Here is a 27,712-nt window from a genome sequence, read left to right on the forward strand (position 1 = left end):
TTTGAGACTCCCTCAGGCAGTGGAAAGTGAGGTATAAAAATCAACTCGTCTTATCTTCTTTTATAAAGAATTTTTTAATACAAAAAGGTAAAAGTTCCTAAAAAGAAAAGAGGCATCTCTTTGTTGATTTTCTGTCCTTCCCAACCATCCCCAAGGAGGGTTCCTGGGATCTTGAATTCCCAAAGCACGCGCTCTACCGTCCCCCACCCCCAGGATCACATTTGGTGCAAGGACTGGCAAAACCAGCTCCTGCAGCCCTCCCCCCCCCCCCACCCCATTTCACTGAGGATCCCTGTTGTACTAAAAGAGGCTCACAGCAAAACCGGTAAAGAAATAATTCACTTAATTACTGCAATGGGGGAGGGGGGATCCATTAGGCAGCAGACGAGGGGGCCTCTAGCACCCGCTAGTGGACAGTCCTCCAAAGTCTTGGTGGTGAAAAGCCAGGTGTACACCCCTGCAGGATGGCCCTCCACTGGCCAAGGCAGCTGCCACAGTCTTCCAAGCCAGGAGGGCACACGCCCTCTTCCTTCCGATTCAGTCCTCCAAGATCTCGGCAAAAAGCTCTCTCCGCTTCTTCTCTGCCTCCTGAAGCCGGTCCCAGTCTCGCCGGCGTTTGAGGAAGTGCGTCAGGGCGAAGTTGCGGACCAAGTGGTGGCCGAAGGGGTCGTTCCGCAGCTTCTGCTCCTGCTCCGCTGCAGGAGGAAGGGAGGGAGGGAGGGGGAGAGAGAGAGAGAGAGAGAAGTGCATTGTGGGGACCCATGACAAGCCCTGTTTGGCGTGACGAGTGTTTGAGACCCCCACGAGCAGGGCTGACGGCGTCCCTGGGAGTAGAGAGCACTGGACCACTTGGACCGGTGGTCGGACCCAGGAGGAAAAGGCAACTTCCTTAGTTCATAACAGCGTGGGAGCGTGGCCTGGTGGCAGAGCCTCTGCCTGGCATGCAGACGGTCCCAGCTTCAATCTCTGGCATTTCCAGTTAAGGAGGACTCTGTACCGGAGCCCCTGGAGAACTGCTGCCAGACAATAATGACCCCGTTGGATGAGAGGGCCTGAACCAATACAAGGCAGCTTCATGAGTGAGCAGGGCCTCTGGTTTGCCTCTGTGCCTTCACCGAGAGCCACTGCACAGAAAGACACACACCCCTTCCCTTCCCCAGAAGACGTGTGCATGGGCAAGAAGAAGCAAGAGACAGGCTTACAAATTATTTCAGAATTGCTTGCAAGGCAGATTCTCAGAGCTAGGATGCCCTCCCAGTTTAGCCCCGCAGGGGTACTCAACTATATGGCGCACTGTACAAACATTTGGGATTAACCGCCGAAATTCACCCAGCCCCCCTTTCCCAGGTCACGACCAGGACTCCTGCAGACCTGGCTCCCCTGCTGAAGGTAAAGGTGGCCTTACCCAGTTCCTGGGCCATCTCCCGCTTGGCTGGCAGCGTGGCCCTGCTCCAGATGGCGTCCAGGACTCTGCTCCCGTGCTTACTGCAGGCCACAGGCACGTAGTGGCCCTGGGGATATAAGAAAGGGGTTCATGGGAGATCAAGAGGCGTGCTCCCACATGGCCTCCTTCCCATTCTGCTGCAGTTAACAAAGGGCAGCCCAGTGAAATGACCCCACCCTTGTGAGTCCTGGTGTCATTATTTTGGCCCCAGTGTGGCAGCCCTTACCTTCAGCTGGCGCAGGACTTTGCGCCTCTGCTTCTCGGGCACGGAGGGGCTGGCCAGGAGGGCATCGAAGATGTGGCTGCCTGCCGGGTCGCAGGCCAGCGTGACCAGGTCCTGGGGGGTCGTGGCGGCCAAGCTGCGTAGCAGGACGGAGGGGTCGGCAAAATGCAAGCAGTGCTGAACCATCAAGGACCCGTGATAGGAGACCGCGCTCAGACGACGGCAGGGGTCAGCCTGGGGGCAAGCGGGTTAGGAGTTTTCAATTTTGATTATGAATGTTTTAACTGTGTTGTAAACCGCCCTTGCAGAGGGGGTGGTCTGTATATAAAAGCCTAGTGATAATAATAAAAAGGTCCCAAGTTGTTCCTTGCCCACGGGGGATTTTCAGAGTTTCGGAGCCGATTTTAAAACTGTCAAGCTGTGTTTTTAACGTGTATCATGAAGGACATGCTGTCCACCACTTCAGGGTCTATACATTTCAAGAAATAAGTACAGAAAGTCCCATGTTTGAGCCTCAGCACATCTAGCTGAAAGGACCAGGCGGGAGGTATGTGGAAGAGGGACCCTGAAGAGCTGCTGCCATCAAGCGGCAGCTTTGGGAGCACCTTTCCACCCCACCCCCAGTTCTTTGCGGCCTTTCTTTGTCCCTCCAGTCCCTGCCCGGAGAGCGTTACCTGGCCCTTTGATGCCGTCTCTTCCTCCTCCTCCTCCTCGCCGTAATACACCTCGTAAGCCAGCAGAGAGGCAAGCAGGAGGGCGCACAGCGTCTGGCGGGAAGGGGGCTCCCAGCAGTGGAAAGCCTGGGGGGAGGCAGGGAGGGAAGCAGCAGGGACTGAGCCACGGGGCACAAGAGTTACTCAGGGGGGACAAGGGGGGAGAAGCCAGCGATTGCTCACCTCCAAGAGTGCCTGCAGCACCTCCTGCTGGTGAGCCCCGTGTTTCCGGCAGGCCCCGAGGAGTGCCGTAACCACACCCAAGTGCTCCAGAGCCAGGATTTCTTCCAGGCCGGGGCTCAGCTCCTCAAACAGTTTTCCTAGCTGGGGAGGAGGGAGAGGAAGGCGATGCAAGTGAGTCATGCGGGCAAAACACTCACCCCATTCCGCTGCATTTCTACCTTCTCTTACACGCGGGTTTTATCAGGCCCACCTTCACAACCGGACGTGGTGCCGATTTCGTGGGTGGCTCAGAGAGTCTCTGCCCTCTTGCATAGCGTGGTGTTAAAGGTAGAATGATGTTCAAGCCTCAGCCCAGTATATGTTTTGCCCCCAGAACAGTTTCCTAAACAGCTAAAATGAGTCTTGAAAGAGCTGGCCTTCCTTGACAGAAGCAGAACACCCTTTGCTCCCTTTGAAAAATCTGGCCCACCCGCAAGTGAGCCTGATACATTTCTAGCCACGGGGATGCAGAAAGAGCTCAGGTATGTTTCCCTCCGGGCAGGTCGCTAGGACAGCAGCTAGTCTCCGGGTCAATGCCGGGAGCCAAACGCCGAGAGCTCTGACCCACCAGCTTGCGGGGGGCTGCCTGGATGAGCCGCTGCAGAGTGAAGTTGGCCACGGGGTGGACGGCCAGGACCCGCAGCTGCCCCTTGACGTGAACCTTGTAGAAGGAGCGCAGGGCCTTGGCGTCTGACACTTCCAGCACCTTGTCCAGCACCCGGCTGCATGTCGCATCCTTCAGGAACACCAGCAGGGCGCTGGGGAGAAGAGACAGCCGAGTCAGAGGAGACTGCACAAACACCTGGACAGACGAAACTGCTGAGGCCTGCCCTGCCACGCTCTTGAACACGATCGGAGCTCACCTTTTGAGTCCGAGACCCAATCAAGGGATGAGGAGCTGGGTAAACAGGTGGGTCGCCACTGGTCAGCCTAATACAACTCAGACCTACTCCAGCCAATGAATCCACCCCACTTTTATCCCTCAGTCCTCCCTCTGTACTTTAGCCTCACAACAACCTTACAAGGTAGGCTATAGCTCAGAAAGAGCAGATCAAGGATATTCACTGCACTGCAAAGCAAAGTGGGGATTTAACATCCCTGATGTAACACTCTAACCACAAGACTAGACCATATTGAGCTCTCAGGCCTGAAAAGCAGACCTTCTACTTCCTCCTCTAGCTTAGATTTTTTTGCATTTCTCTTGAGAGAAAAACTGATGCCCCAACAAGAAGCACAGGGCCTCGGAACAATACAAGTCAGAATTTATAAGACAGCTCCCACCCTACACTGCAATGAAATCCAGATTACTCTAAAAAGAAACAAGGACCCATGGCAGCTATTCTAAATTTCTATCCACCGCCCCAGCCAATCAGCTGGCTTACCTTTGGCCAGCGGCCGGGTTGCGAGAGCTCAGGTAGCCAATCACTGAGCGGCACAACTGTGAACAAGCTTCGGGCAACTTCCGGTGCAAGACCTCCAGGGCCACCTGGAAGCAGAGGCTGAAGAATTTGTTGGTGATGAAATCTGGGAAAGGAGAGGTTTGGGAGAATTTAGAAAGACACCCGGAGGGGGGAGGCTTCCCTCCCTCTCTCTCCATCTTAGAACCATGACTCCAACAGTACATTTCAGAGCAAAGAGAGAATTGGGGGGCGGGGAGAGATATAGGCCATCAATTTGTTTATGCAGTAGCCCTCCGTGGCTTGGGACCAGGGTATTTGAGGACGGTCCTCTCCCACGCTTCTTGCCCAGGAATTAAGATCACAGGGAGGGGCTCATCAGTCAAAGACTGGTGGTAGGCATACAAGAAAGGGCCTTTCCTGTGGCAGCCCCACAACTGTGGAACAATCTCCTCAAGAAGGTGCATCTGACCCCTTCATTTTCAGTCATTAAGAACCAGTTGAAAACCATTTTATTTAGGTCTGCGTTTGATTAAAGCGGTCCTAAGCTGTGATTTCAAACTTTTGGCTTGAATTTATTTTTAATGTATTCTATTTCATATATTTTATCTATATCAGAAGTCCCCTTGAGCTCCATGAGGAAGGTAGATCACCATCTACTCATGTATATTTCAAATAACTAAATAAATCAGTCCTTCCTTCTAAGAGAAGCAGCCCATAAATGTTTTAAGTGAATTAGAACAAATTAAAGATGTTTGGCTTCCAAGAACCCTGCATTTTGAGGGCCACCATGGACAGAAACTCTCCAGATTCCCAGCAGGCGGCACCATCTCATCTCACCAGAAATAAGGTCCTGAAAGCTTTCGCTGAATCCCTGCAGAAGGGACAAGAAGGAGTCGGGGACTTCAAAGTTCGCCGGTCCCTCACTTCCCTGCTTGGCTTGCTTGGTTCTTGAATGTGAAGTCCCTGGTGAGAAGGGGGAGAAAGAATCAATGAAAGTTATTCTCTAATAATAAATACCCGTATCTTCAAATACTATAATACTTCTAATAATTCTTTTAATATTTGGCCATACATTTATATTTATTTAACCTTTCTGGTTCTTTAACTCAGTACTTTTCAGGTTAAGTAGTTTCTCCTCTGGTGCAACAGAGAAGAAGCCAGCTGAATTCGAATACGTGAAATAACAGAGCATAAGAGAAGCCGTGACAGATCAGGCCAGTGCACCATCCAAGCTCCAATCTGGACTCATTCCCATTGCTCCAGATCTTGGGATGGGGGCTGTATCACCATCTGTGCTTACCTAATACCTGGAGCCCACGACCTCCGTCAGAACCAACGCGGGCACCTCCGAGCGTCTGCAGTAGAGTCCGCACCACAAAGCTGGCGTTGGCATCTGAGGCCAGGGCGGAAAGGGCCTCCTGCACGCTCCTGCCCAGCTCCAAGACGAGGTCTTCCAGCATCCCCGAATCCTCTGCTCCATCCTGGATCAACAGCGGGGCTCGAAGCAAAGCAGCTTCCAGGATGTGGGCCCCGCAGGAGTGGCAAGCCACCAAGCGCAGGGAGGGGATCAGGGCCTGCAGCAGGCGGCACAGGCTGGCCGGTGAAGTGGAGGGCACCAGGGCCTGCAGGAGCAGAGAGCCAGAAGGGTCCAGGGACAAAGGCACGGTCACTGCCTCGGCTTCCTCCAAAACATTGCTGATGAAGAGAGCTGAGAACGGGGAAGGGGAGAAATGTCACACAGGGGCTTTACTCCTGGGCCGTGTCTGTCCCAGAAGCAAAACCCCAAGTTAGTCAAAGGAAGGAACAGCTGAACAGATTTGTAGACTACGCTTCATGTGCAAGTTACGAAAGAACTCCGTATTCTCTGTTTGTATGTTCCCACCCAGGAAGCAACATCACAAGTTAGAGGCCTGACATGTCCCTTCCCACACAAGCCAGTCATGAAGACAAACTTGCTGAGTGCCTTTCCTTTTGAATGAACCAATGGCTGCATGCAACCAGAGATGAGAAGATAACCACATCTGTCCCGCACCCCTGAAGAAAATCTTACCCTTCTCCTCCTCGGAGCCAAAGCCGGACTTCAGAGTTTCATGGGCCCTTCGGAAATACTCGGCTGCCGCAGACTCCAGCCGAGGGAGCGACCCAGCCTGGCTTGCCTTTGGAAATTCTTTCTGGGCCGCAGGGACAGCTGAGCCCTCCTTCCTTGGCCTCTTCCTGCTTCTGGCTCCTTTCTCACGTTGGGGAGGCACCCCCATGGTTCCAATGGGATCTCTCTACATAAGGCAGCCTGTGGTTAGAAAAGCAGCAGTTACCAGGGACTGGAGTGGAGAAAGGAGCTAGTCAAACAGAGGAAGGCTCAGGAAGATCCAGGTTCAAATCCACAATGTTTGCTGAGTGACTTGGGCCAGTCACAATTGCCTACCTTACAAGACTGAACTAAAGAAGGAGGGGGGGCAGAGGAAAGCTGAACCACCTTGAACAGCAAAACAAAACATAATAAAATTATAATAATACTAAAAAGACTGTCAGCACAGGAAGAGGGCAGAGGAAATGTAGAACTGGCATTCTCTTCCCTAATTTCACTACTATGCTAAGAAGATGCATCATCTGCTGAAGAACCTTCATTCTTAAAAAAAATAAGGCACATCATCTTCTGAGACTCTGGCTGTGCAAAGCAACTGTTGCCCGACAAGAACGCCTTAACCTTTAAAATAAAAAAGATGCATCCCCTGTTGAACTGCATCAGTACAAGCCAACTGGGGCCACCTGAGAATCCCCTACACATTAAAACATCACCTGTTGAATCTGCCTGTGTAAGGCAACTATTGCCGGCTGCCAATCCCTACTCTGAAAAAATATGGATCACCTGTTGCTTCCCTGCCTGTGCATATGCAACCCCTGTTGAACCTCTGCCTGTGCAAGGCAACTGTTGCCGGCAGAGGGCTCCTATTCTTAAACTATATGCACCCCTTGTTGAACCTCTACCTGTGTAAGGCAACTGTTGCTGGCAGAGGGCCCCTATTCTTAAATATGCATCACCTGTTGATGCCCTGCCTGTGCGAGGCGATTGTTGTCAGCAGAAAACCCCTAGTCTCAAAAAATACGCACCCCCTGTTGAACCTCTGCCTGTGCAAGGATGACAGCGGCGCCCACGCAGGCCAAAGCCCACGCCTGCTGCCCCGGGGGCCAGAACTCCTCGGCCAGCGAGGGACGGAGGGAGGTCCAGGACTCACCCCAGGCGACCCTCCTGACGGACCGACTCTCCCTCTTCCGGGTCCACACGCGTCCAAGCCAGCGGCATCCCACCATGCACCGCGCGGCCGCAGGCGTCCCCCACCATGCACCGCGCGCGACGCGAGAGGCTGGCCACGCCGCATCCCGGCATACACCGCGCGAGACGGGTCGCCGCCAGGCCCACAGTGCATTGCGCTCAGCCCCGGCTTAACCCCCTGCGCGCCTTGGCCCTTTAGGTCCCTTCCACCGCGCATGCTTTGTTTATGCTTATTACATTTATATACCGCCTACTCCCGGACCAGCCGGCTCGTGCTGCTGCTGCTGCCGATTCTTCTTAGCGGTCGGCCATTCGCAGAGGGATTCGTAAAAGATGGTTGCCAACAACGGGCTGGAAATGTCCTGGAGATTAGGGGTGGAGCCTGGGGACGGGAAATAAGTGGGGTAATTTAGGGTTGGCATTCCAGGTGGGAAATACCTGGAGATTTGGGGGTGGAGCCTGGGGAAGGCGGGGCCTGGGGGGAAAGGACCCCAGCAGGGCACAATGCAATAGAGAGAGTTTCACAACTGCACAGCTCTCTTTTTGTCTGGTATTTTCCATTTTCTGGATACCCCAGTATTGGTTTGTTGTATTCCCCCTGGAGGTGGGCAACTGTAGAACACCGGGATGGAGGAAAGCTGTTGGTCGGCTCACCCAAGGCATTAAGGACCGCTGCATTTGAAGAAAGGAGGATGAGAGTGCTGAATTCCCCACTCACTCATTTTTTACTTTGGAACACATCGTTGTTGCTGCCACACAAAATTATCATAAGATGTGAGGCCTGTGTATGACAGGCAGGTCAGGAACGTTACCGAGGATCTTTCTAATTTCTACTTCTCCAAGGGTTGCCAGCTCTGGGTTGAAACATTCCTGGAAATTTGGTTTGCCACAGAGACCATCTTCCAAAGCAGCCATTTCCCCCAGGGGAACAGATCTTTTGCAGTCTGGAGAGCAGCTTTACTTCCAGGAGAACTCCAGGTTCCACCTGGAGGTTGGCAACTCCACCCACCATGCCACATGATAGAACTTCTGTCTGCCAGGCAGCTCTTAAAACCACAGAAATCAAAAATTAAAGATGCTCCTCGAATTGCTAGTGTACAAGTTTTAAGTCTTGCAAAAGCAGACGTCCTCGACAGAGCCCCCTGGCCCCAGGTTTCTCGATATCATGGTTGAAAGAGGCGCACTTGTAATCCTCCCAGTCCCAGAAGGCTTCTAGGAAAGGCCAAATCCAGCCGTGCTGCATTCCCTTCCTGAAATACTTCCCTGCCCTGGCTGTCAGGTGAGTAATGCTCTTAATTACATGACACACTCCTCTTGAGAACAAAAAAGATCGGACAGACCTGGTCAACCAGGCGTTCCCAGCCTATAAGGAATTTGTGCCCAAACATCACCTTTATTTCTCTTTCCTCTTGGCGCTGACATGAGCCACAGCCCTTCGGGATGGGAAATTCTGGGTGCCTGCAGGGTGTGACTGACCGATTCCTTGCCCACACCAGAGATTTCCCGTCTCTGCTTCATAATGAGGCAGAAGCAGCTTCCGTTGAGAGGTCAGGACATCTACAAGGCAGGGGGCATCCTTTTTAAAAAGCTATTTCTGTGCTGATTGAACAGCTACCTTCGGGTCCAGTAACACCTTGAAGGCCATAGGTTTTCAAGACTCAGATCTCCCTACAAGAGATAGAAGCATCTTCTCTCATTTTTTCTTGTGCCAGTCAAAGGGAGCTCTAACTCTCAAAAGCACAGGCCTCAAAAATCTTGGTGGCCTCTCTGTGGCAACTGGGCTCAAATCTAGCTGTTTCTAACAGTCAGGGCTACCCAGGTTGTAAACAAATCAAGCTACAAGGCGATTTGAAGAATAAGCATCATGGGATCCGTAGCAGCCTTCATAGCATAGGATGCTGGATGGCCTAAGCCAGCCCGGTTGAGTCAGATCTCGGAAGCCAAGCAGGGTCAGCCCTGAATGGGAAAATACTATGCAGGGGCAGGGAATGGCTCTTGCCTTGGAAATCCTACAAGGTCCCCGTAAGTTGACCGCGAGCTGAAGGCACTTTCTGCCACAACCACAAAATTCTTCTTCAATCAGGAAGAAACCTCGGAAGAAGAGTTACGTGCTAGCTGGAAGCTTGATATCCCCTCCCCCTCTCGAAACTAAACATAATCAGGAACACTCAGAGCGTTCTCTGGCACCTTAGGCACCTCACTTCCCCCTTGGGAGATGTCATGGGCAGTCCTGAAGGGAAGGGAAATGTTTTTGTTAAATGTCCAGGTTGTTCCCTTGGCTCACATTTTTACTGCCAGTAAAAGCGTTGGACCCACCCACTCAATGCTACAATTAGGACCAGTTGTCCACCCACAACAATGTCACACTCATGCACTGTCATACCAAGGAGGAGATGCTAGAAGTTCAGGTCTTTGGAGAGGAATGTTGCATTTGGTGGGAAAAGATGCACGTAGCATTTTATTTCCTCCTTCTCCCTTTTATTTGAATCGTGATTCATTGGTGCTTAGTATCACAATGTTCTTTCAGTGCTAAGATTCTGTTCCGGAACACATTTTTCTTTCTTTCTTTAAAGCATTTATTAGCCACTTTTCTTCCTTACAGAGCTCAAGGCAGACTATAAAATAAATAAAGTGCACAGAAATGCATGAAACGAAAATTTTAAAAATCGCAATTTAAGGACTCCTTTAACCAAATGCACTCTGCGGATACTAATCTGTTGGTGGTCCCTGGCCCCAGAGAGATACGCCTGGCCTCAACGTAGACCAGGGCCTTTGCGGTCCTGGCCCCAACCTGGAGGAATGAACTTCCCGGAAAGCTGAAGGCCCTGACGGAGCTGTTAAAGTTCTGCAAGGTCTGTAAAACGGAACTTTTCCGCCAGGTCTTTGGTTGAGGCTTCTGCCAGGTCTTTAGTTTCAAAGTGACCCCCTGCATGGATGACAGGAGGGTTTTTTAGCCACCTTGGTATTTGTGACGGTTTTAAATTTACGGGACTGGTGTTATTGTTCCGTGAGCTGCCTTAAGTCCCAGGAGGAAGGTGGACTATAAACCTAATAAATAATACCCTCCTAAAACAGGCAATACTCTTCTGACTGACGTCAACGAACTAAGCAGGGTGTGAACTTTGCTTCATGACGCTGAGAAATCAATCACGGATAAAATGCTCCTGAGATCATACAGAAAGAATTTGAAGAATCAATGAGTGAACTTTGGAGTCATGGATTGGCTGGAAGTGAAGCTCTCTCTCACTCTCTCACCCTGCTGTACTGTCTAGGATATACATTTCCTTAACAGTGCTCTATTTGTATATTTGGATAAAACAAACATTACAAAGACCCTACAAATCCTCTGTGCTTTCTCATCCGGAGAAACAAAACCTCTTGTCATCTGCGGAATGCCTGGTGTCACTAGTGGAATTATTAAACAATGAGTAACGTCATTCAGCCTTCCATGGAACCTGAGAACATGGGTCTTTGTTCTTGTTCTGAAATGGCTCCCAGGCATGCTCCTCTCTTCTATCTTTAAGGTTGGGTCTAACCCAGCCACCCAAACCTGCTTTAAGTGTCAGCCCTATAGCTGCCAACTTTCAGGCGGGGCCTGGAGATTTCCTGAAATTAAAACTTGAGTCTCCAGGCAATAGAGATCAATTCCTTTGGAGAAAATTGCAGCTGGGGGGGTTGGGGGTGGATGCTATGACATTAAACCATGCGGAGGCTCTTTTCCCAAATCCACCCATCCCAAGGTTGACCCTCAAATCTCCAGGATATTCTGAAGCTGGAGTTGGCAACTCTAGGCAGCCCAGTCTTCACATGGAAAGTAAGGGGTGGGGAATCAATTCACTAGCTAGGGTTGCCAACTCTGGGTTGGAAAATTCCTAGAGATTATGTGGGTGGAACCTGGAGAGGGCAGGGCTTGGGAAGATGAAGGACCTCAGTAGTGTCCATCTTCCCAAACTGCCATTTTTTTCCGACCTGGGAATTGCCACCCCTCTGCTTTGGCTGAATCCAGGAGTCCTGCTGGATCCCACCACTCTACCCACCAGGCTCCTGGCCCATCCATTTCCCCACCCACACTTATAAAATCAGAGAGTTGGAAGGGGTCTCCAGAGTCATCTAGTCCAACCCCTTGCAGAATGCAGGAAATTCACAACTGCATTGCTCCAGAGCAGCTGGATGCACAAACCCCTTCCTCTGTCTTCAGCACGTGTTTGCAGCTCCATGTTTTTCACAAGCTCAGCCCCTGCCTCCCCTTTAATAAAATAAATAAACACTGCCCCTTTAAGAACGGGGGACGCTCTGTTCCCTCCGGGCGGCTTCGACTCTCTCGTTCCACGTCCTCCAATGGTAGGTTCCACCTCCGTTCCACGACACCTCCTCCTCCCCCTCTTGCTACGCCCCAAGTGGGATCGCCCGCAGGTCCCTTCGATTGCCTTGGCGGACGAGACCACTCGGCTGCAGTCGCCTTCGCCTCCCCCTCCGGGCTGGTTGGTATCGCCCCCTACAGGCTTCCAGGCGTCCCCCGCAGGGCCCTTCCGCGATTTCACCCCACCCCGGCCGCCTTTGGAATGGTCTCTTCCTTTGCGGGGCTGATTGCTGCGGAACAAACCATTTCGTCCGTCCAAAAAGGGGTGGCCAGGGAGCAGGGAAGTCCAAGAGGAGGTAAAGCGGCATATCCCGGGCGGGAGGGAAGGATGGGGGGTGCAGGGCGTTGAGCTCCCGCGTGTCTTATGGGGGTAGGGCTAGACCTCAGCGCCAGGGTGTTTGCTTGGCATGCAAAAGGTCTTGGGTTCAAGTCCTGACATCACTAGTGAGGTGCACAACAGCCCTTCCGAGATGGCTGCTCTTGCTCATCCCCATAATGCAACTGGGGAGGTAGCTGCATGGTCTCTACTCAGCGGCATTGCATTGCAACCCCTCTTTTGGTGGACCAAGCCTGATGCAGTAGCATCATAGGCGTGCCAACTCCAGGTCAGGAAATTCCTGGAGGTTGTGGGGGAGATGCAGTGCTGTCGAGAGCCTTCCCTGAAGCTGTTATAGTCTCCAGGGGAACCAGTTTCTCCGATCTGGAGATCCGCTGTGTCTCCAAACCTCCAGGCCCTTCCTGGATGCTGGCAACGCTAAACACCCATGATGCAAGCGAGGCATGAAGAAACTGCCCTCCAGCCCTTAGCAAAAGAGGGATAATAATCATGGCCTATCTTACAGGGTAGTCATGAAGACTGCAGGGTATCCTGCATGGTGCACTTTGAACTCCGCAAATGCCGTCTGAGCCCTCAAAGTGATGACCCAATTACCTCCTCAATTGCCTTCCAGTTCCCCCCGGGCAACAAAAGCTTGGGCCTGCCAGCCTGCGCTTGCGTCCTGGGCTGGTGGGCAGGGAATGGGGCGATGCGTGGACACAGGAGGATTCCCAAGGCCGTCTAGAACAGGAAAGCTCCACATTGGTCCAGCGAGCTGTCAGTCAACCAGAAGTGTTCCTTTATCTGCCCATCCAGTCATCTGCACGACACAAGAGCCGATACAATGTAGGGCTTGGATGAGGGAGACCTGGGGGACCTTAGGCCAGTCACTCCCCCCAACAATCTCTGCCATTTTTTGCTGGCAGAGCTTAAATATGCAAAGGAGGGGCCCAGCACTGGCTGCTGAGCAATTAGTAGCTTTATTGGGAGGATAAACAACTATGTCAAGAAGGGAGGAACAAGAAAGCCCTAACTCCCGTTCTGGAGGCAAGCAGAGAGGAAGTCAGCGCAAAGGAGCAGTAAGTCTCCAGTGGAGCCAATCAGGACACTGGAGGTTATTTGAAAAATGCCAGGAAATGCTCAATCTAATTATCTCTACCCATCTCTGATCCCTCCGTGGGATATTCTTCATAGGCTGTTGAATGACGTGCAGTACAGAGCTTGCACATCCCGAGGAGAAACCCGGGGGTAACCGTGCCTGCCATGGGCTCACTCTATTTGTAGGAAAGAGAGAACAAAACACACACAATGAGAACAATTCTCCCTTTGTGTTTCTCTCCTAGGAGACGTGATTCGTTCATTTCCCCCTTGGGAGTCGTTTTTGCAGTGCTGTCAATATGGTAAGTCCTCCCCTCCTACATACTCCTGGCCTAGAGAGCCAGCGTGATGTGATGGTTAGACTGTCCCCCTTGTGCCATGGGCGCTTGTGAGGAAAGGGAGAAAGTGGTCAGACCTTGGGATCCCTGTTGGGGAGAAAAGTGTTTGTGTGGGGGGGGAGAGCTGAAGTGAAGAATAATAATTTCTCCCAGCCCTCTGTCCAGGCATTTTTCTTCCCCCACCCCACCCCGACATGGGTGCAACTTCCAGAAATGTCCCCCCTGCCGAGCGTGCCTTTTATCACCCCTGCATAGTTGGCTTTTCTGTCCCATTTCCCGTTGCAGCACGGGCGGCTGAAGGTCAAGACAACAGAGGAGCAGGCCGAAGCCAAACGCCTGGAGCGGGAGAAGAAGTTGCGCCATTATGTGTCAGCCACGAAAGCCATTTTTGAAAAGGTAAGATCAAGGGGTAGGTGGGAGCAGGAGCAGGCTCTGGGGCAGAGAGAGGCCGTGGGACCATTGGATCTACAAGCCCTTTCCTCCAGAGCAAATAAAAATCCATGGCTAGAGGGCGTGGCGTTCTTGGCTCCTGGCTGCTCCCCTTGCTTTGGGCAGCACACTGGGAGTCAGGGAGCACGGACACCGGCAATCACAGGATGGCCCTTCCACTGCCCTTTCTCCCGCAGAGGAAACTCGGGCAGCTGGACAAAGAAGCCCTGGAGCTGACCAGCCAGATCTTGGGTGCCAACCCAGACTTCGCCACCCTCTGGAATTTCCGGCGACAAATTTTCCTGCACCTGGAGGAGGAGTGAGTGGGGAGGCAGGAGTGGGAGGCATTTGTGTGTGGGGGGTGGGGGGCGTGATAAGCCCAAGAGGTGGTCCCAGCCTCACCTCCCCCCCCCCCGGTGTTTCCCACGGCAGGACGCCGGAAGAGATGCAAGCCCTCTACAAGGCCGAGCTGTCCTTCCTGGAGTCCTGCTTACGCATCAACCCCAAATCCTACGGCACGTGGCACCACCGCTGCTGGGTGATGGAGCACATCCCGGAGCCGGATTGGGCCCGTGAGCTGGAGCTGTGCAACAAATTCCTGGAGAGCGACGAACGCAACTGTGAGACTCTCCTTCCCTCCTGTCCTTCCTGGCCCTGCGACCCTGGGGTGGGGAACTCCCATGACCTCACGTCCAGCTCTAACCCTGGTCTTCTGGAGCCCGGGGTGAGGGTAGGGTGGCCAGGTCTACCAGTCTGGGTGGGGGTCCCCCGCTTTCCAGACACACATCGCCTCCCCCCTCAAACTCACCGAAACTCGGAAGAACATTGCTTTTTAACGTGATGTGCTGACGTCGCCCAGAAGTGACATCCGAACACCAGGGTTGGGGTGGGGAGACCGGACTGGGGCAAAACTCTATGGTTGGAAGCAAATTCTACCATAAAGTTTTGCCCAAAAGCCGGAGTGTCGCCCTCTGACTTGCTAATTTCACTTCTGGGAAACATCAGCTTGTCGAAAAGCTCCCCGTAAGCCCCTCCCCTGCCCACTGACAGTACAGATGGACCTAGCACCCCTAAGGGATGGACACAAGTACAAAATGGCTGCCAGGTTAGGCAGAGCCAGCCACCCAGATGTCCAGTTCAGGGGCTCTTAGGGGGTCTTAGCTTGCTCTGACCTCTGACCCTCGCGCTTCCCCCCTCTGCTTCCCTCTCTCTCTGTGCTGCCCCCTGCAGTCCACTGCTGGGATTACCGGCGCTTCGTGGTGCAGCGTTCCCTGGTCCCTCCCCAGGACGAACTGGCCTTCAGCGACAACCTCATCACCCGGAACTTCTCCAACTACTCCTCCTGGCACTACCGCAGCCGCCTCCTGCCCCAGCTGCACCCGGATCCCCACCAGCAAGGCCGGATCACGGAGGAAGTCCTGCTCAAAGGTCGCGCTTCTGGGGGGTGGCCGGTTGGAAGGAGGGAGCCCAGCCCTGTGCAGCTCACCAGCGTGTACCGTCTTGTAGTGCAGTATTTTGGGGGGCAGGAGGGGGCAGACTGCCCGTCTGGAGATGCAAACCGTTGCGTGGGACATCTTGCTAACAAGCTAGCGAGCCCCCCAATGAGCGCGTGAGGCAGCCTCCTGATGAGCCTGAGAAGCGCCTTCCTGCTGAGTCAGGCAATTCCTCTGCTTCTCAAGGTTAGTCTCGTCTACTCTGGCCGGCAGCAGTTCTCTAGGGCCTCAAAGAGAGGTCCTTCGCATTACCCGCTGCCTAACCGAGGTTTGCACTAACTGTGGTTTGCTGTGAGTGGACGAGACCTGGCTGTGGCAAGGATCCCCTTCTGCAGGCTGTGGCCCCTGGGTCCGCTGAGCAGACGGGAAACGAAAGCTGCTCGAACTCTTGGTTCCACCTGTGTGTTCGGGGTTTGGGTTCTAAACCAGGGTTAGGGCTTGTTGTGATGGGCGACGCCTCCCTCTCTCCACGGCCCCCATCCTAAGCCTGCTGAAGCCAGTGGAACCTCCTTCCAGGTGTCTCCAATCGGACCACGAGGTCCTTTTTCCCCTTCTCGGCAGAACCGAAACCATGACGTTGCCTCCTGCTTAGCGTTCTTCAGGACAGTTTCTCTCTGACTTCTCCCCACCCGGAAAGGGCTGTGCAGGTCAGGACTGGTTGAGGGAGGGTGCCCTAGAGAGGTTTAGGAACTGATCCCTCGGGCTCATCTCGGGTGACTCAGGAGGAAGTGGACTTGTAGGCAAGTCGGGTGACAAAGCCCTGATTCCTCTTACCAGCTCAGGAGTCAACGGTGGAACAACCTGAGCAGACCGTTCCTTGTATTCCTCCCCTGCCTGCTGTGATGGCCACGATCATCAGTGGGTCCAGCGGTGGAGGAGTCAGATTCCGGCAGGAGAGGTCTATCCGGGGCTACCAGCCCTGGTGACAAGCCTCTGAATCCCAGAGCCAGGAGGCAACCTCAGGGGTAACCTCAGCCTCTGTCCCTCTGCCGTGTGGCTGGCCCTGCAGGGGAACTGGTTGGCCCCTGTGTGAGGCAGGAAGCAGGACTAGATGGACCCTCCCTGGCCTGACCCAGCAGGGCTCTTCTGAGGTCTTCTCAGGGGAAGCCTGTATTATTGACCCTCCAGAGGAACTGGTTCCCTGCCACATAGACAAAATGCTGGACTAGATGGTCCTTCACAGGTCGGACCCAGCAGGACTTCTGTTCTTCGTCCAGGAGCGGCTCTCCTTGTTCCCAGGCACCGTGCTGTTACCAGGCCAGGAGGTGAACCTCCTAGGTTTGGAGCAGGTGCCATGCCTGTCCCCGGGCCCCTCCCTTCCTAGAGTCACCGAGAGGGCAGCCAGGCAGCCGGGCTCTGTGCCCAGCTCCACCAGGGCCCCAGAAGACTCTTCCCAGCTCAGCATGGGGCATGCAGGGTCATGACTCAGAGGGCAGTGCCCCTCGGCTTCGAGGCGTGGAGGTCCGGGCGTGAGGAGGGAGGGTTCTGCAATGAATTAGTGTACCTAGGACTTGTTTCCTGGCGCCCATCCCTTCTCCCCTAGGCGAGGGACAGCTCAAGGGGGATTAGCCACCTCTTCTGCCTCCTCGCTTTCTTTGCTTGCGCACCCCTTGAGCACGGCTGCGTCTCGCCTGTCCTGCAGAGAGACGCAGCGTGGGAACCGAAGCCAAAGCTGACGGGCAGCGCCCTGTGACTGGCAGGAAGGGCTCAGGGGAGGGCGAAGCCAGCAGCAGCCCTCTGGAAGGATAGCAGTGATTTTTGCCTGGGGCAGGCAGGGGCCTTGGAGGGGTCGTGGCTCACTGGCAGAGACTCCACTTGGCATGCAGAAGGTCCCCAGTTCAATCCCCGGCATCTCCAGTTAAAAGGACCGGGCAGGAGGTAAAGTGAAGGACCTCTGACTGAGGCCTGGGAGATCCGCTGCCAGTCTGACTAGACAATTTTGGGTGTGATGGGCCAGTGCCCTGATTCAGTATAATCTGTGAGTCTGGCACAAGCCTGGCCATTTCACTCTCCTCCGCATCTCACACAATACGGACACTTGGCCGTTGAGCCCCTGCATTCATCCCATTGCATTACTTGTTCTTAGAAAGGTGTCATGTTTCTAGTCCTCAAGGCCAGCTTGGAAGTGTGTGAGCAGTAACGGCTGGGATCTCAGCAACTGTTTGGGTGGACACATGAGGTAGCATTAGGCCTACGGAGGCTGCCCATCCTTCTGGTTCCGCCTAAATGACAACTCCCTAGAACCTTGTGGGAATCCTGTGTAGGATCCGCTCAGCGTGCAGGAGGTCCTGGATTCAAGTCCCAAGTCAACCCGGGTTTGATTCCCCACTCCTCCTCCACATGCAGCCAGCTGGGTGACCTTGGGCTATCCCCAGTTCTCTCAGAGCTCTCTCAGCCCCACCTTCCTCCCAAGGTTGTAAGCCACTTTGAAACAGTAATAAAAAGCAGAGTGCAGAAAACGCACTCCTTCTTGCAGTCAGGAGATCGAATTGTGCAAATGCATCAAGAGTCCTGACTCCCCGACTTTTCCCTTCCAAGCTCGATGACTCCACACGCTTCTTCCCCCCCCGACACACACACACACACACACAAACAGGTTCTTGCATATTTGCAATTGCCCTGTGGCCTTTTTGCCCTCGGCATCACCGCGAGGCTGTGAGCCCGCTCATCCGGCCCGTCCCGTGCACCAGGGGAGGACTGCTGGGTCCCCAAACACTCTTAAAGAACCGAGCCCTCGGAATGGGCGCATGGCCATCCAAGCCCCTGGAAATGAGAGGGCCTGTGCCCTCCCAGGCAGGAGGCTCTGCTTAGCACATAACAGTCCCTGCTGAGAGGGGGATGCAGACACCCACGGCCGGCAGAGAGACACTCCCTCCTGGAATCAGCGTTTGACGTTTTCCTACGGAGCTCCGCGTGCCGCGATGGGTGGGTCTCTGGCATGTGGGAACCGGCCTGCCCTGCCTCTCTGCCACAACCGGCTGATGCGCTCTCGTCCACGCCTCCCCTTGCTGCTCCAGCCTCTACCAGTGCCAGAAATGTCCGCAGCACACCTTTCTTCAGAGCTCACCTCCCCCTAGGAGTCTGGGGCTGAATTGTCCCAAGCCGTTGTGGGATTCACTTCCTCCCCCCCCTGCCCTTCTCATCGACTGCCCTCAGAAGCCCCCGTTGCCAGCTCTGGGTCGGGGAATTCCTGGAGATTTGGGGGTGGGGCCCGGAGAGGAACAGCATAGAGCCCGCCCTCCAAGGGAGCCATTTCCTGCAGGGGCACTGAGATCTGGAGATCTGTAATTCCAGGAGACCTCAAGGCCCTGCCTGGAGGGTTGGCAACGGACTCAGGACCAAAGCTGGTCTCATTCACTCACAGGCCTCAGGCATTAAGGAACGGAGGACAGATGCTTCAAATTTTCCCCCCACAGGGGAGGCAGCTCATTTCACTTTTATTGTTATTTTATTATTGTTGTTATTGTTATTGTTATTATTGAGAAATGTGTGGCTTGCCATTCTGCCCTGGCCGGGGCTGCTGAGGTGACTCACATTTTAAAATGTACATGGCAAACTCGCGTTTTAAAACCACTCAGATCAACCCATCCAAAACACACATCATCATCATTAAAATAATTAGAAAACAGAGTTACAGTGCGTGCAAAACAAAAAAACAACAATTAAGAGGTCGGATCGGAAGGAGGGGAGATCGAGGGATCGCCGAAGGGAACAGAAGCTCTCAGCTGTGGCTCCTTTCATGTGGGCTATGGGTGTTTCTTTGTTGTCTTTTTTGTTTTTTTGTCTTCCTGGTTTCAGTTGTCAGGGCCAGGGGTGGATCAGGCCCAAGTTCAGACCCAACCTTCAGAGGGTGTACAGTTTGATTCTCCACTCCTCCTCTGCAGGCAGCGAACTGGGTGACCTTGGGCCAGTCTCAGTTCTCTCAGAGCTCTCTCAGCCCCACCTGCCTCGCAGGGAAAGGAAGGAAAAGTTGTTCCTAAGCAGCTTTGGGACTCCTTTGGGTAGTCAAAAGCGGGGGACAAAAAAACTAGTTCTTTTGCACCATTGGCTTTTCATTTGGCCCCGGGTTGGCAAATCTGTATGTTTGCAAGGACGGTCCATCTGCCTCCTTCGTTCAATGGAGGAAGGAGGCTCCGGACTGATGGCTGCCAATTTCCAGGTGATGCCTGGAGATCTCCCACTAGGACAGCCAATCTACAGGGAGGCAGAGATCAGTTCACCTGCCTTTTCTCTTCTCCAGAACTGGAGCTGGTGCAAAACGCCTTCTTCACGGACCCCAACGACCAGAGCGCTTGGTTCTATCACCGCTGGCTGCTGGGGCGAGGTAGGAGCTGACAGGCGGAAGGGGGCAGAAGGGGGGCAGAGGGAACCCTGATGCCCACCCCCTCTGGCTCCAATCACAATTGTGATTAAACTGGAAAACTGCTTGGAGAGCCAATTAGATAGAGCAGAGTCCGTCATCTTTATTGGACCGAACAAGAAGACACGGGCGGACAGCTTCTTAGAATCTTCACGGCTCCTGGCGTTGCAGACCCAACTTACGTAGCGCATTCCATCTTTGTTCCCACACGCAGGGGAAAGTGTGTGGGCTAGTCTTGGGCCCAGGTGTACGTGACGTTATTCGTGCTAGGCTCACCGATCATGCCCAGGCTCCCCTCTCCCACAGTCCCGCCCTCCCAAGAGAAGATTGGCAATTAGACGACAGCAATGAGCAGGGAATGCAGGGCAATAAAAACAGTCACGGTCAGGTAACTTTCCCCAGCCCACTCCCCTGACAGGTGGCATGCCCAGAACGACAAGGAATATTGACCGCTGGAACCAATATAATCATGGCAGGAAACAGCCCACCGGGCAGATCCTGACGCGTAACAGTGGAGGTTTCAGTGAGCTATTCCAGCTATGGCTGCTTCCCAGGGCTCTCCTCTCCTCCTCCTCGGAGGTGTTGTATCTTTCCCCTAAACCCAGCGGAGTCTGTGGCTGTCGCTGCGTCTTGTGACAGTAAATTCCATTCCTTAATGACAGGTTGCCGCCGCAATTACTTTCTGCTGCCTGTGCTGAGTCTGCAGCGTGTTGGTTTCCTCCGGTGACCCCGAGCACTTTGCATTCCCAGGGAGCAGCGAGGAGGTTCTGCGGGAGGGTTCAAGCCATTTATTTATTTTCTTACTTGTTTTGAGATATTGATTAGCCCCCTTTATTCCCACAGAGCTCCAGGCGCCTTACGAAATTAATAAACCGCGTAAGAAACGTTTTTTAAAAACCCATAAAACCTAAAATCACAATTTAGGACTGCTTGAATTAATTCAGCGCATCCTAAATGACACACCCTTTACCTGCCTACTGGGGATTGAAAGGGAGAGGGTTGGGTGCACCTCCCTGGGAAGGTTGTTTGATTATTGTGGGGCTGGCAGCAAAAAGGCCCTGCCTTGTGTGATTTGTAGGCGACAGTGTGTGGAAGCAGGCAGCCCTTCAGCTCCTCCAATCCCGATCCCTGCAGGGCTTTAAAGGTCAAAACCAACCCCTTCCAATTGTGCTTGGGAACAGATCGATAGCTGGTGCAGTTGCCATAATATTGGGGCCACAGGCTCTAATAACTTCCCCTTTTTGCTTTCTTAATCATTCCTTTTAGTTGCTTGAATGCAGGTGTAGATTTTTTCGAAGCTTGTTTTGATGTTTTCAACATTCACCGCCTTGGGGATCCCAGCCGGGTAGAAGGGCAGCATAAAAACATTTCACCTAAAACAGGTTGTTTTCGCCGAGCTACACTGTCCTCAGTCAGTATTTTAATATCCTAAATTCATTTTAATCGATATTTATCGATGGTGCCGTCCCGCCTCTTGTACACTGCCTTGAGCCGACTGCTGGGAGAGTGGTATAAAAATTAAATAAATCGATACAATTTCAGAAATAAACTATCACAGCAAAATCCACTTTGAACCCTTATTCTGTTTGTTCCCATGTGGATGCCATGTGGAGCCAGTTTGGTGTAGTGGTTAGGAGTGCGAATTTCTAATCTGGAATTTCTAATCTGGGTTCGATTCTGCACTCCCCCACATGCAACCAGCTGGGTGACCTTGGGCTCGCCACAGCACTGATAAAACTGTTCTGACCGGGCAGTGATATCAGGGCTCTCTCAGCCTCACCCACCCCACAGGGTGTCTCTTGTGGGGAGAGGAAAGGGAAGGCAACTGTAAGCCGCTTTGAGCCTCCTTCGGGTAGGGAAAAGCGGCATATAAGAACCAACTCTTCTTCCTCCACTTCTCCTTCGCAGCCGAACCGGAGCCTACGATCCGCTGCGTCTACGTGAACAGAGAGGACGCCTCTTTGGTGGTGGCTTTTTCCCATCCTGTGGCAGTAAGTTCCCCAGGCGAGAGGACGGGGACATCGGAGGGCACCTGCCTTGCGGTGAACCTGGGGGATCGTTTCTCTTCTTTCTAGGTCGCTCCAGCCGCTCACGACCTGATTGTTTTCGGAGACGAATCCCCACTGGTGGTCCGGTGGCGCACGCCGGATGGCCGGAACAGGCCCGGGCTGATGTGGGTATCCTGCCATAAACAGCCTGAAGGCCACCCTCTGTTTGTAGGAGAAAGAGTCGGGCACAGCGAGAGAGGCATGAAGTCTGCTGCGGCCCAGGACAGCTGGTTTCCGTTCCTGAATTGCTGGAAGGGGAATGGTGCCTCGTGTGTCAGAGGGGAGGTGGGAGCCAAACCGATTCCAGTCTTTGCTAAAAGGAAAAGGGGAATAGGACTTCGAGGGAGAGAGGGAGGAGGCCCTGATCCGTTTTTGAAATGTAGAGTGTATAACGCACAAAAGCATGAATTTGGACCCACGGAGAAAGGCTCCAGACCCCGCGGCCGTTTCCAGAGACTTGGTTTTCCCTTAACTCTCGTGTGCCCCCTAGCTGTGCGACCTGCCCTCCACGTCCCTCAATGACCACTGGCCGCAGCATACCTTCCGGGTCCAGTGGGCAGAGGGCAAGTCCCAGAAGGAGTGCGTCCTTTTCAAAGGTAAGGCCGAGACGATGAGTGCAGCCTCCCCACGCCACACGCTCCCCCGGTCTGGGATTCCTCACTCCCCTCTCATGCCCTCTGCCCTCTTTCTCCCGCACAGGACACAAGGACTGCTGGAGCCAGGACTCCGTCACGGAGGAACAGGTCTTCAGGTGAGGAGAGGGAGGGGAGGACTGACCGAAACACCTTTGTCCTCCTGTCACATCCTGTCGTGGTGGGACCCCCTCTGACCAGGTGGTGGGGTGGTCCCTGTGCCCCCTGAGGGCTTCCGGGGTTGGTTCAAGGTAGAGTGATTGGCACCTGTCAGAATCACCGTATGCAAATTGGTGGCCAGAGAGCTGAACGCAGGTTTGGGAATCCTGGATTCAAGTGCTGTGCCAGCTCTGGGTTCACAGCTGGGCCTGGGGTGTGTCGCCCTGTCCTGGCCTCAGTCCTCCATTTGTAAAATGGGAGTGATAGCGATTTAGGTTGCAGAGTCTTGAGGAGGAAGAACGTGGTGGCCAGAAAATACTTTGCCAATCAAAACCACTCCCTAAATGAGCCTTTTCCAAACTTTTGACCATGGAGGGAGCCCCTGAAATACTTTTCGGACTTGAAGGCGTGCTGGTTGGCTGCTGGGTGAGACAGGAGGCTGGACTAGGAGGACCCTCACGGGTCTGACCCACCAGGGCTCTTCTGGTCTTCTTTTTAAGACACATGACTAGTTGTATCGCAGCAACACAACCAGCGGCTGGACAACTATCTGGGAATGTTCCACCACTGGACCTGCCTTTAACAGGGGACTGGACTAGATGCCCTACGAGGCTCTTTCCAACCCTCAAGAGCCTACGAGCACCAAAGAATTCCCCTCTTCACGTGGGGATTCTTCACATGCCCCCGTCTTCCCCCGTCCCTCCATTCAATTCTAGCAGCTCTGCAGCAGGTGTCGAGTCAGGATCCAGCCCTTCCTCCCCATCCTCGAATGAGACCATCGGCGTGTTTGCTCACTACATGCAGACCAGAGAATCCCTTTGACCCCTTTCACTGTTATGATTCAAGGTGACGAAAAGAACTCTCGCCTCCTTACGTCTTCACAACTTAGGAAACTTCCCCCTCCGCTCAGAGAGCCGGAAGCCTCCATGAGGAAATCACAGCTTGTGGTTCTAGTTCGTTTCCACTTCTCCTTCCTCCCAGTGGCTGAGAAAAGTGTGTGGGTTATGAACTCAGTGGCCCCCAGATTCAGAAACCCAAGTTCTTCCTGGTGAGGCAGGGCCACAAGGATCTTATGGAGAGAGCCTGGGTAACCCCCCCAACCCAACCTGGATTGCCCAGGCAAACCCCAATCCCATCAGATCTCAGAAGCAGGTCTCACTGCCAAGCATGGGGATGGGTGACCTCCAAGAAATCACACAAGGGGCATGCGATGGCCAATCGCCCCCAAATGTCTCTTGCCTGGCAGCCAGAAAATCTTAGGATCTCCCAGGATGCCCAGTGTGCATCTGACTTCTTAGCATACCGGCGACAAAGTAGGCACAGACGCTTCTGCCCCCATTTCATTGGGCAATGAATACAGTCTTCTGCCCCGACTCTCTCTGTGCCTTCTGAGTTTTCGCTTGTGTATTAGCACCTAGGTGGAATTTTGCTCATGCCTTTCCGAGGTGCCCCCGGTCACCCTGCTTCTTCTATCCGTCTTCCTCCCGCCCCAGGTGTGAGCTGTCTGTTGAGAAGTCAACGGTGCTGCAGTCCGAATTGGAGTCCTGCAAAGAACTGCAGGCCCTGGAGCCTGAGAACAAGTGTAAGTACCCCGGCAGGCTGCCCAGATTGCTCCCCCTGTTCCCAGGCAGAAGTGGGAAGGGTAAAGCTGGGCAGCTAATTGTTCTCTGCCTTGACAGTGGGATGGCACAAGGGCAGGATTTGCCGGGGCGTAGACAGTCCCACACTGGGGGAAGGGTATTACTCAAGCCTGCCCGGTCTCCTCCCCAGGGTGCCTCCTGACTATCATCCTCCTCATGAGAGCCTTGGACCCCCTGGTTTACGAGCGCGAGACCCTCAGCTACTTCGAGACCCTGAAGGTGAGCCAGGGAGGCGGTCGAGCTGTTTGTTTGAGCCTGCAGCCCATGCTTTCCCCTGTCAGAGCCTGCCTGGCAAGCATAAATAGTGCCTCTGAGCATACAAAAAGTGCCGCTTTCCTCTTGACAACCCCCCCCTCCATTGTTTTTTCACACAAGGCAATGCCTGCTCTTCTGTCTTTTGTCCTTTGATTCCCCCCCCCCCCAAAAAAAACCCCTTGAACTATAGGCTGCTGACCCCATGCGCTCGGCTTATCTCGACGACCTGCGAAGCAAGTTCCTGATCGAAAACAGCATCCTCAAGATGGAGTACGCAGAGGCGCGCGTGGTGGATCTGTCCCAGAGGGTAGGGGAGCGACCCTGTAAACGCCCTGTGCCGCCTTCACTGTGTTTTTGACCCGTTTCCGGTTCAGAGAAACAAACCCAGTTCTTACAGGCGAAATGAGCCTGGACCCTCTGAGAAGCCACCCTGAGGCTGAGCCGCCTCCTTCTCTCCCTTCTCAGGGCCTCACGATCCTTTGCCACCTGGAGCACCTCTTACTGGTCACCCACATGAACCTGTCGGACAACCACCTCGGCTTCTTGCCCTCCTCCCTGGCCATGATGCGCTGCCTCGAGGTAAGACCACCTTCCTCCTTACCGCCACCATTGCTTATGTCTCCAAAATGACACACACACACACATTCCTAGAGCAGTGCGTTCATTTCACACAACCTAAAGCCCTACAGAGTTTGAGACCAGACTACCTGAATGATCATCTTCTCCCATCCATTCCTGCCCAGGAACTAAGATCACAAGGAGAGACCCCATGACCAATCAGAAGCTCACCTGGTGGGCACACCAGACGGGGTCTTTTTGGTTGACACCCCACAATTATGGAACAGCTCCCCCAGGGAGGTGTGCCTGCCCCCCCCCCCCCGCTTTCGATCTTTAGGAGACGGCAGAAGTGTTTTATTTAAGACTGCATGAAATTAAAGCAGTCCTGATTTGATATGTTAAATCTAGGGTTTTATGTTCTTAAACGTATTTTATGTGTTTTATCTACGTTGTAAATGGCTTTGGATTCCTCCAGGAAGAAAAGCAGCTAATAAATGCTTTCATAAAGAAATTAAACATATTTTATGTGTTTTTATCTGCCTTGTAAGTGGCTTTGAACTTCAGGAAGAAAAGCAGCGAGTAAATGTTTTCGTAAAGAACTAAGGTGAGCCTGCTTGCTCAAGAGGTGAGCCCTCTGAAGCTCAGGGCAACTTCCTCCTTGTGCATTGGTTGAGAATTGCAGCTGGCGGAACAAATGACTTAATGGGCATCCAATCAAAGGCCTGCCCCACTCAATTTAGTGAGGAATCTTCTCATTAACTAAGAATCAACAAAGAGACTGTTGGATCTCTGTGTAAGACAGATTTATCTTTTGGAGTACAGCTCAGAGCAGTGAGTCATTCCTGGCAAAACCAGCAGGAGAACTCTCCAGGAGTTAACGGCCTGTATAAGTATCTCTCCTTTTTTATTATTAGTTAAAAGCTTAAAAGGTAAATAACACCACTAATTATTTCTGCTGTCGTAGAAATCAAACAGAGGCAATGAAAATTAAGTGTCCTAACTTTCCAGGAACTTGGATCTATGAAGATTAAGGGAAATCAGATTTTGGCCAATGTAAAGTTTGAGAATCCCTCACATGACGGTTGCCAACCTCCAGGAGGAGCCTGGGAATCTAAAATCACAATTAATCTGCCGATGACAGAGATCAGCTCCCCTAGAGAAAACAGCCACTTTAGAGGGGGGACTCTGGTAATATACTCCAGACTCCATCCCCAGATCTGCAGGAATTTCCCAACCCAGAGCTGGTACCCCTTACCCCCTCTCCCCACCACACACACACACCACAATTACCTTCTCTAATCTTCTTTGATCCGAGCAGCACAGGGATCTGATTGGCCCTCTGCGTAACATTCTTAACAGAGAAAGGAGCCAATCAGATAGAAACAACTCTTCCCAGCTTTAAACCTGTGATCGTCCTCTAGAGCAGGGGTAGTCAACCTGTGGTCCTCCAGATGTCCATGGACTACAGTTCCCATGAGCCCCAGCCAGCGTTTGCTGGAATTGTAGTCCATGAACATCTGGAGGATCACAGGTTGACTACCCCTGCTCTAGAGAACAGGATTCACGCCCACATGCTTTTAAAGATAAGCCACAGGTGCACTTCGGAAGACACCTTGGCAGCTTTTTTAATTCTCAAGCAAGTTAAAAGAGGACTGCAGCTGCTAATTCCTTCAGCTCCTTCAGTGAACGGTCAAGGAGAATAGAAATCCCGGCCTCTTATCCTGGCCGGTCAGGGAGCTCAAGAACTTCATCAGAACACATCTGGAGAGCATGCTTTGAAATGTCTGCAGGACAGGCTGGCTTTCCCGACACTCCTGTTTCTTCCGTAGGTGCTGGAAGCCGATGAGAACCAGATCGAGACCCTGGAAGGCCTTCCGCTGCTCCCTCGCCTGGAGGAACTTTCCCTCCGAAACAACCGTATCCTTTGACGCCTGGCTAAGGAAGCCCCTTCCTCACCCTTGTGAGGCACTGAGGTTGAACCAGGGTGGGGAGATTCTTCCGTTTGAACCGGGGGTGGGGGGAGAGCAGGGGCCACTCTAGGAACCACAGTCCTCCTTAACTCCACTGCCTTCTCCCAGTCCTCCGGCAACCCTCCGCCCTCCGGCCTCTGGCCTCGTTCCCCAGGCTGGCCCATCTCAACCTGCAGGGCAACCCTCTCTGCCGAATCCCAGGCGTCCAATCGGAGCTGGCCACGCTGCTGCCCAATGTGGCGACCATCCTCACCTGATTGGCCCGTCCCCCTCCTCCCAAGACTCCAGCACCTTTTATTTATTGGAATGAAGAAATAAAAAGCGGTTGAGAGGAGATCGGGGAATGCCTCTCCTTCTGTATTTGCCCCAACGCCATCCGCTGAGCCAGACCCCAGATCCGGCTTCTTGCCCCCCCAAACTCTTTCCTGTCTGTGTGTAAGGATGGAGAGGGGGGTGACCTATGGCGTTTATGGCAAGGTGGGCCTCATCCCACCTCCCCTGCCAGGCAGGGTTCTCAGACATTCTGATCTATTATCACGGCTACTACTTACTCTTAAAGGTAAAATACATTTTTATACTTTGGCTAGAGGTGTGAAGGCCTGGTGGGCTAAGATGGAAAAATTCAGGGCAGGGGAGAAATGGGATATTCCCCCTCCCTTTTTCCCCCCCTTCCAGTTGCCTGTTTTGTTTGTTTTAGTTTTTCTAATGGGAAATTGGAAATTGGGAGGAATTCTTTTTTAAAAAACTGTGTGAAATGTTTTCTCTTTTGGTGGGGGTGGAAAG

The 27,712-nt window shown here is 53.2% G+C and overlaps 2 protein-coding genes across 7 annotated transcripts; one reads left to right on the forward strand and one right to left on the reverse strand.

The window, feature by feature from the left end:
* Positions 1 to 326: 326 nt before the first annotated feature.
* On the reverse strand, positions 327 to 7,362 carry NOP9 (NOP9 nucleolar protein). Of its 3 annotated transcripts, none has more exons than XR_013226964.1 (11): positions 7,111 to 7,284; positions 6,053 to 6,289; positions 5,303 to 5,710; positions 4,840 to 4,965; positions 3,985 to 4,126; positions 3,171 to 3,360; positions 2,564 to 2,704; positions 2,342 to 2,467; positions 1,671 to 1,803; positions 1,406 to 1,511; positions 327 to 695 (listed from the first exon to the last, which is right to left on the reverse strand). XR_013226964.1 is itself a non-coding variant. In XM_077313674.1 (11 exons), exons 2-11 carry the CDS (start codon positions 6,255 to 6,257, stop codon positions 538 to 540), a joined length of 1,833 nt encoding a protein of 610 aa, XP_077169789.1. In that variant the 5' UTR covers positions 6,258 to 6,289; positions 7,236 to 7,362; the 3' UTR covers positions 327 to 537. The 3 variants fall into 3 exon arrangements, 2 of the variants coding, with proteins under 2 accessions (XP_077169789.1, XP_077169788.1); XM_077313674.1 differs by having other exon boundaries at positions 1,671 to 1,901; positions 7,236 to 7,362; XM_077313673.1 differs by having other exon boundaries at positions 1,671 to 1,901.
* Positions 7,363 to 9,868: 2,506 nt separating this feature from the next.
* Positions 9,869 to 27,265, forward strand: RABGGTA (Rab geranylgeranyltransferase subunit alpha). 4 transcript variants are annotated; one of them, XM_077313686.1, is made up of 17 exons: positions 9,869 to 10,125; positions 13,293 to 13,349; positions 13,671 to 13,781; positions 14,012 to 14,133; positions 14,247 to 14,434; positions 15,045 to 15,242; positions 19,548 to 19,631; positions 21,576 to 21,658; positions 21,743 to 21,844; positions 22,206 to 22,311; positions 22,415 to 22,466; positions 24,000 to 24,088; positions 24,277 to 24,365; positions 24,592 to 24,708; positions 24,867 to 24,980; positions 26,789 to 26,876; positions 27,038 to 27,265. In XM_077313686.1, exons 2-17 carry the CDS (start codon positions 13,347 to 13,349, stop codon positions 27,184 to 27,186), a joined length of 1,695 nt encoding a protein of 564 aa, XP_077169801.1. In that variant the 5' UTR covers positions 9,869 to 10,125; positions 13,293 to 13,346; the 3' UTR covers positions 27,187 to 27,265. The 4 variants fall into 4 exon arrangements, with proteins under 4 accessions (XP_077169801.1, XP_077169799.1, XP_077169800.1 ...); XM_077313684.1 differs by lacking the exon at positions 9,869 to 10,125 and adding an exon at positions 11,640 to 11,929; XM_077313685.1 differs by lacking the exon at positions 9,869 to 10,125 and adding an exon at positions 11,648 to 11,754.
* Positions 27,266 to 27,712: the final 447 nt, after the last annotated feature.

The sequence above is a fragment of the Paroedura picta genome, chromosome 16 (genome assembly GCF_049243985.1).
Source record: "Paroedura picta isolate Pp20150507F chromosome 16, Ppicta_v3.0, whole genome shotgun sequence".
NCBI classification, from domain to species: Eukaryota; Metazoa; Chordata; class Lepidosauria; order Squamata; family Gekkonidae; genus Paroedura; species Paroedura picta.

What these genes read in the sequence shown, in the direction of transcription:
- NOP9 (XM_077313674.1), bottom strand. Translation starts at nt 6,257, where the DNA reads ATGGGGGTGCCTCCCCAACGTGAGAAAGGAGCCAGAAGCAGGAAGAGG. An exon ending in AGACGGCATCAAAGGGCCAG is followed by an intron (nt 1,902 to 2,341) that starts GTAACGCTCTCC and finishes GCTTGCCCCCAG; the next exon opens with GCTGACCCCTGCCGTCGTCT. An exon ending in GGAGATGGCCCAGGAACTGG is followed by an intron (nt 696 to 1,405) that starts GTAAGGCCACCT and finishes TTCCTCCTGCAG; the next exon opens with CGGAGCAGGAGCAGAAGCTG.
- RABGGTA (XM_077313686.1), top strand. An exon ending in TTCCTGCACCTGGAGGAGGA is followed by an intron (nt 14,134 to 14,246) that starts GTGAGTGGGGAG and finishes TTCCCACGGCAG; the next exon opens with GACGCCGGAAGAGATGCAAG. An exon ending in ACTTTCCCTCCGAAACAACC is followed by an intron (nt 26,877 to 27,037) that starts GTATCCTTTGAC and finishes GCCTTCTCCCAG; the next exon opens with TCCTCCGGCAACCCTCCGCC.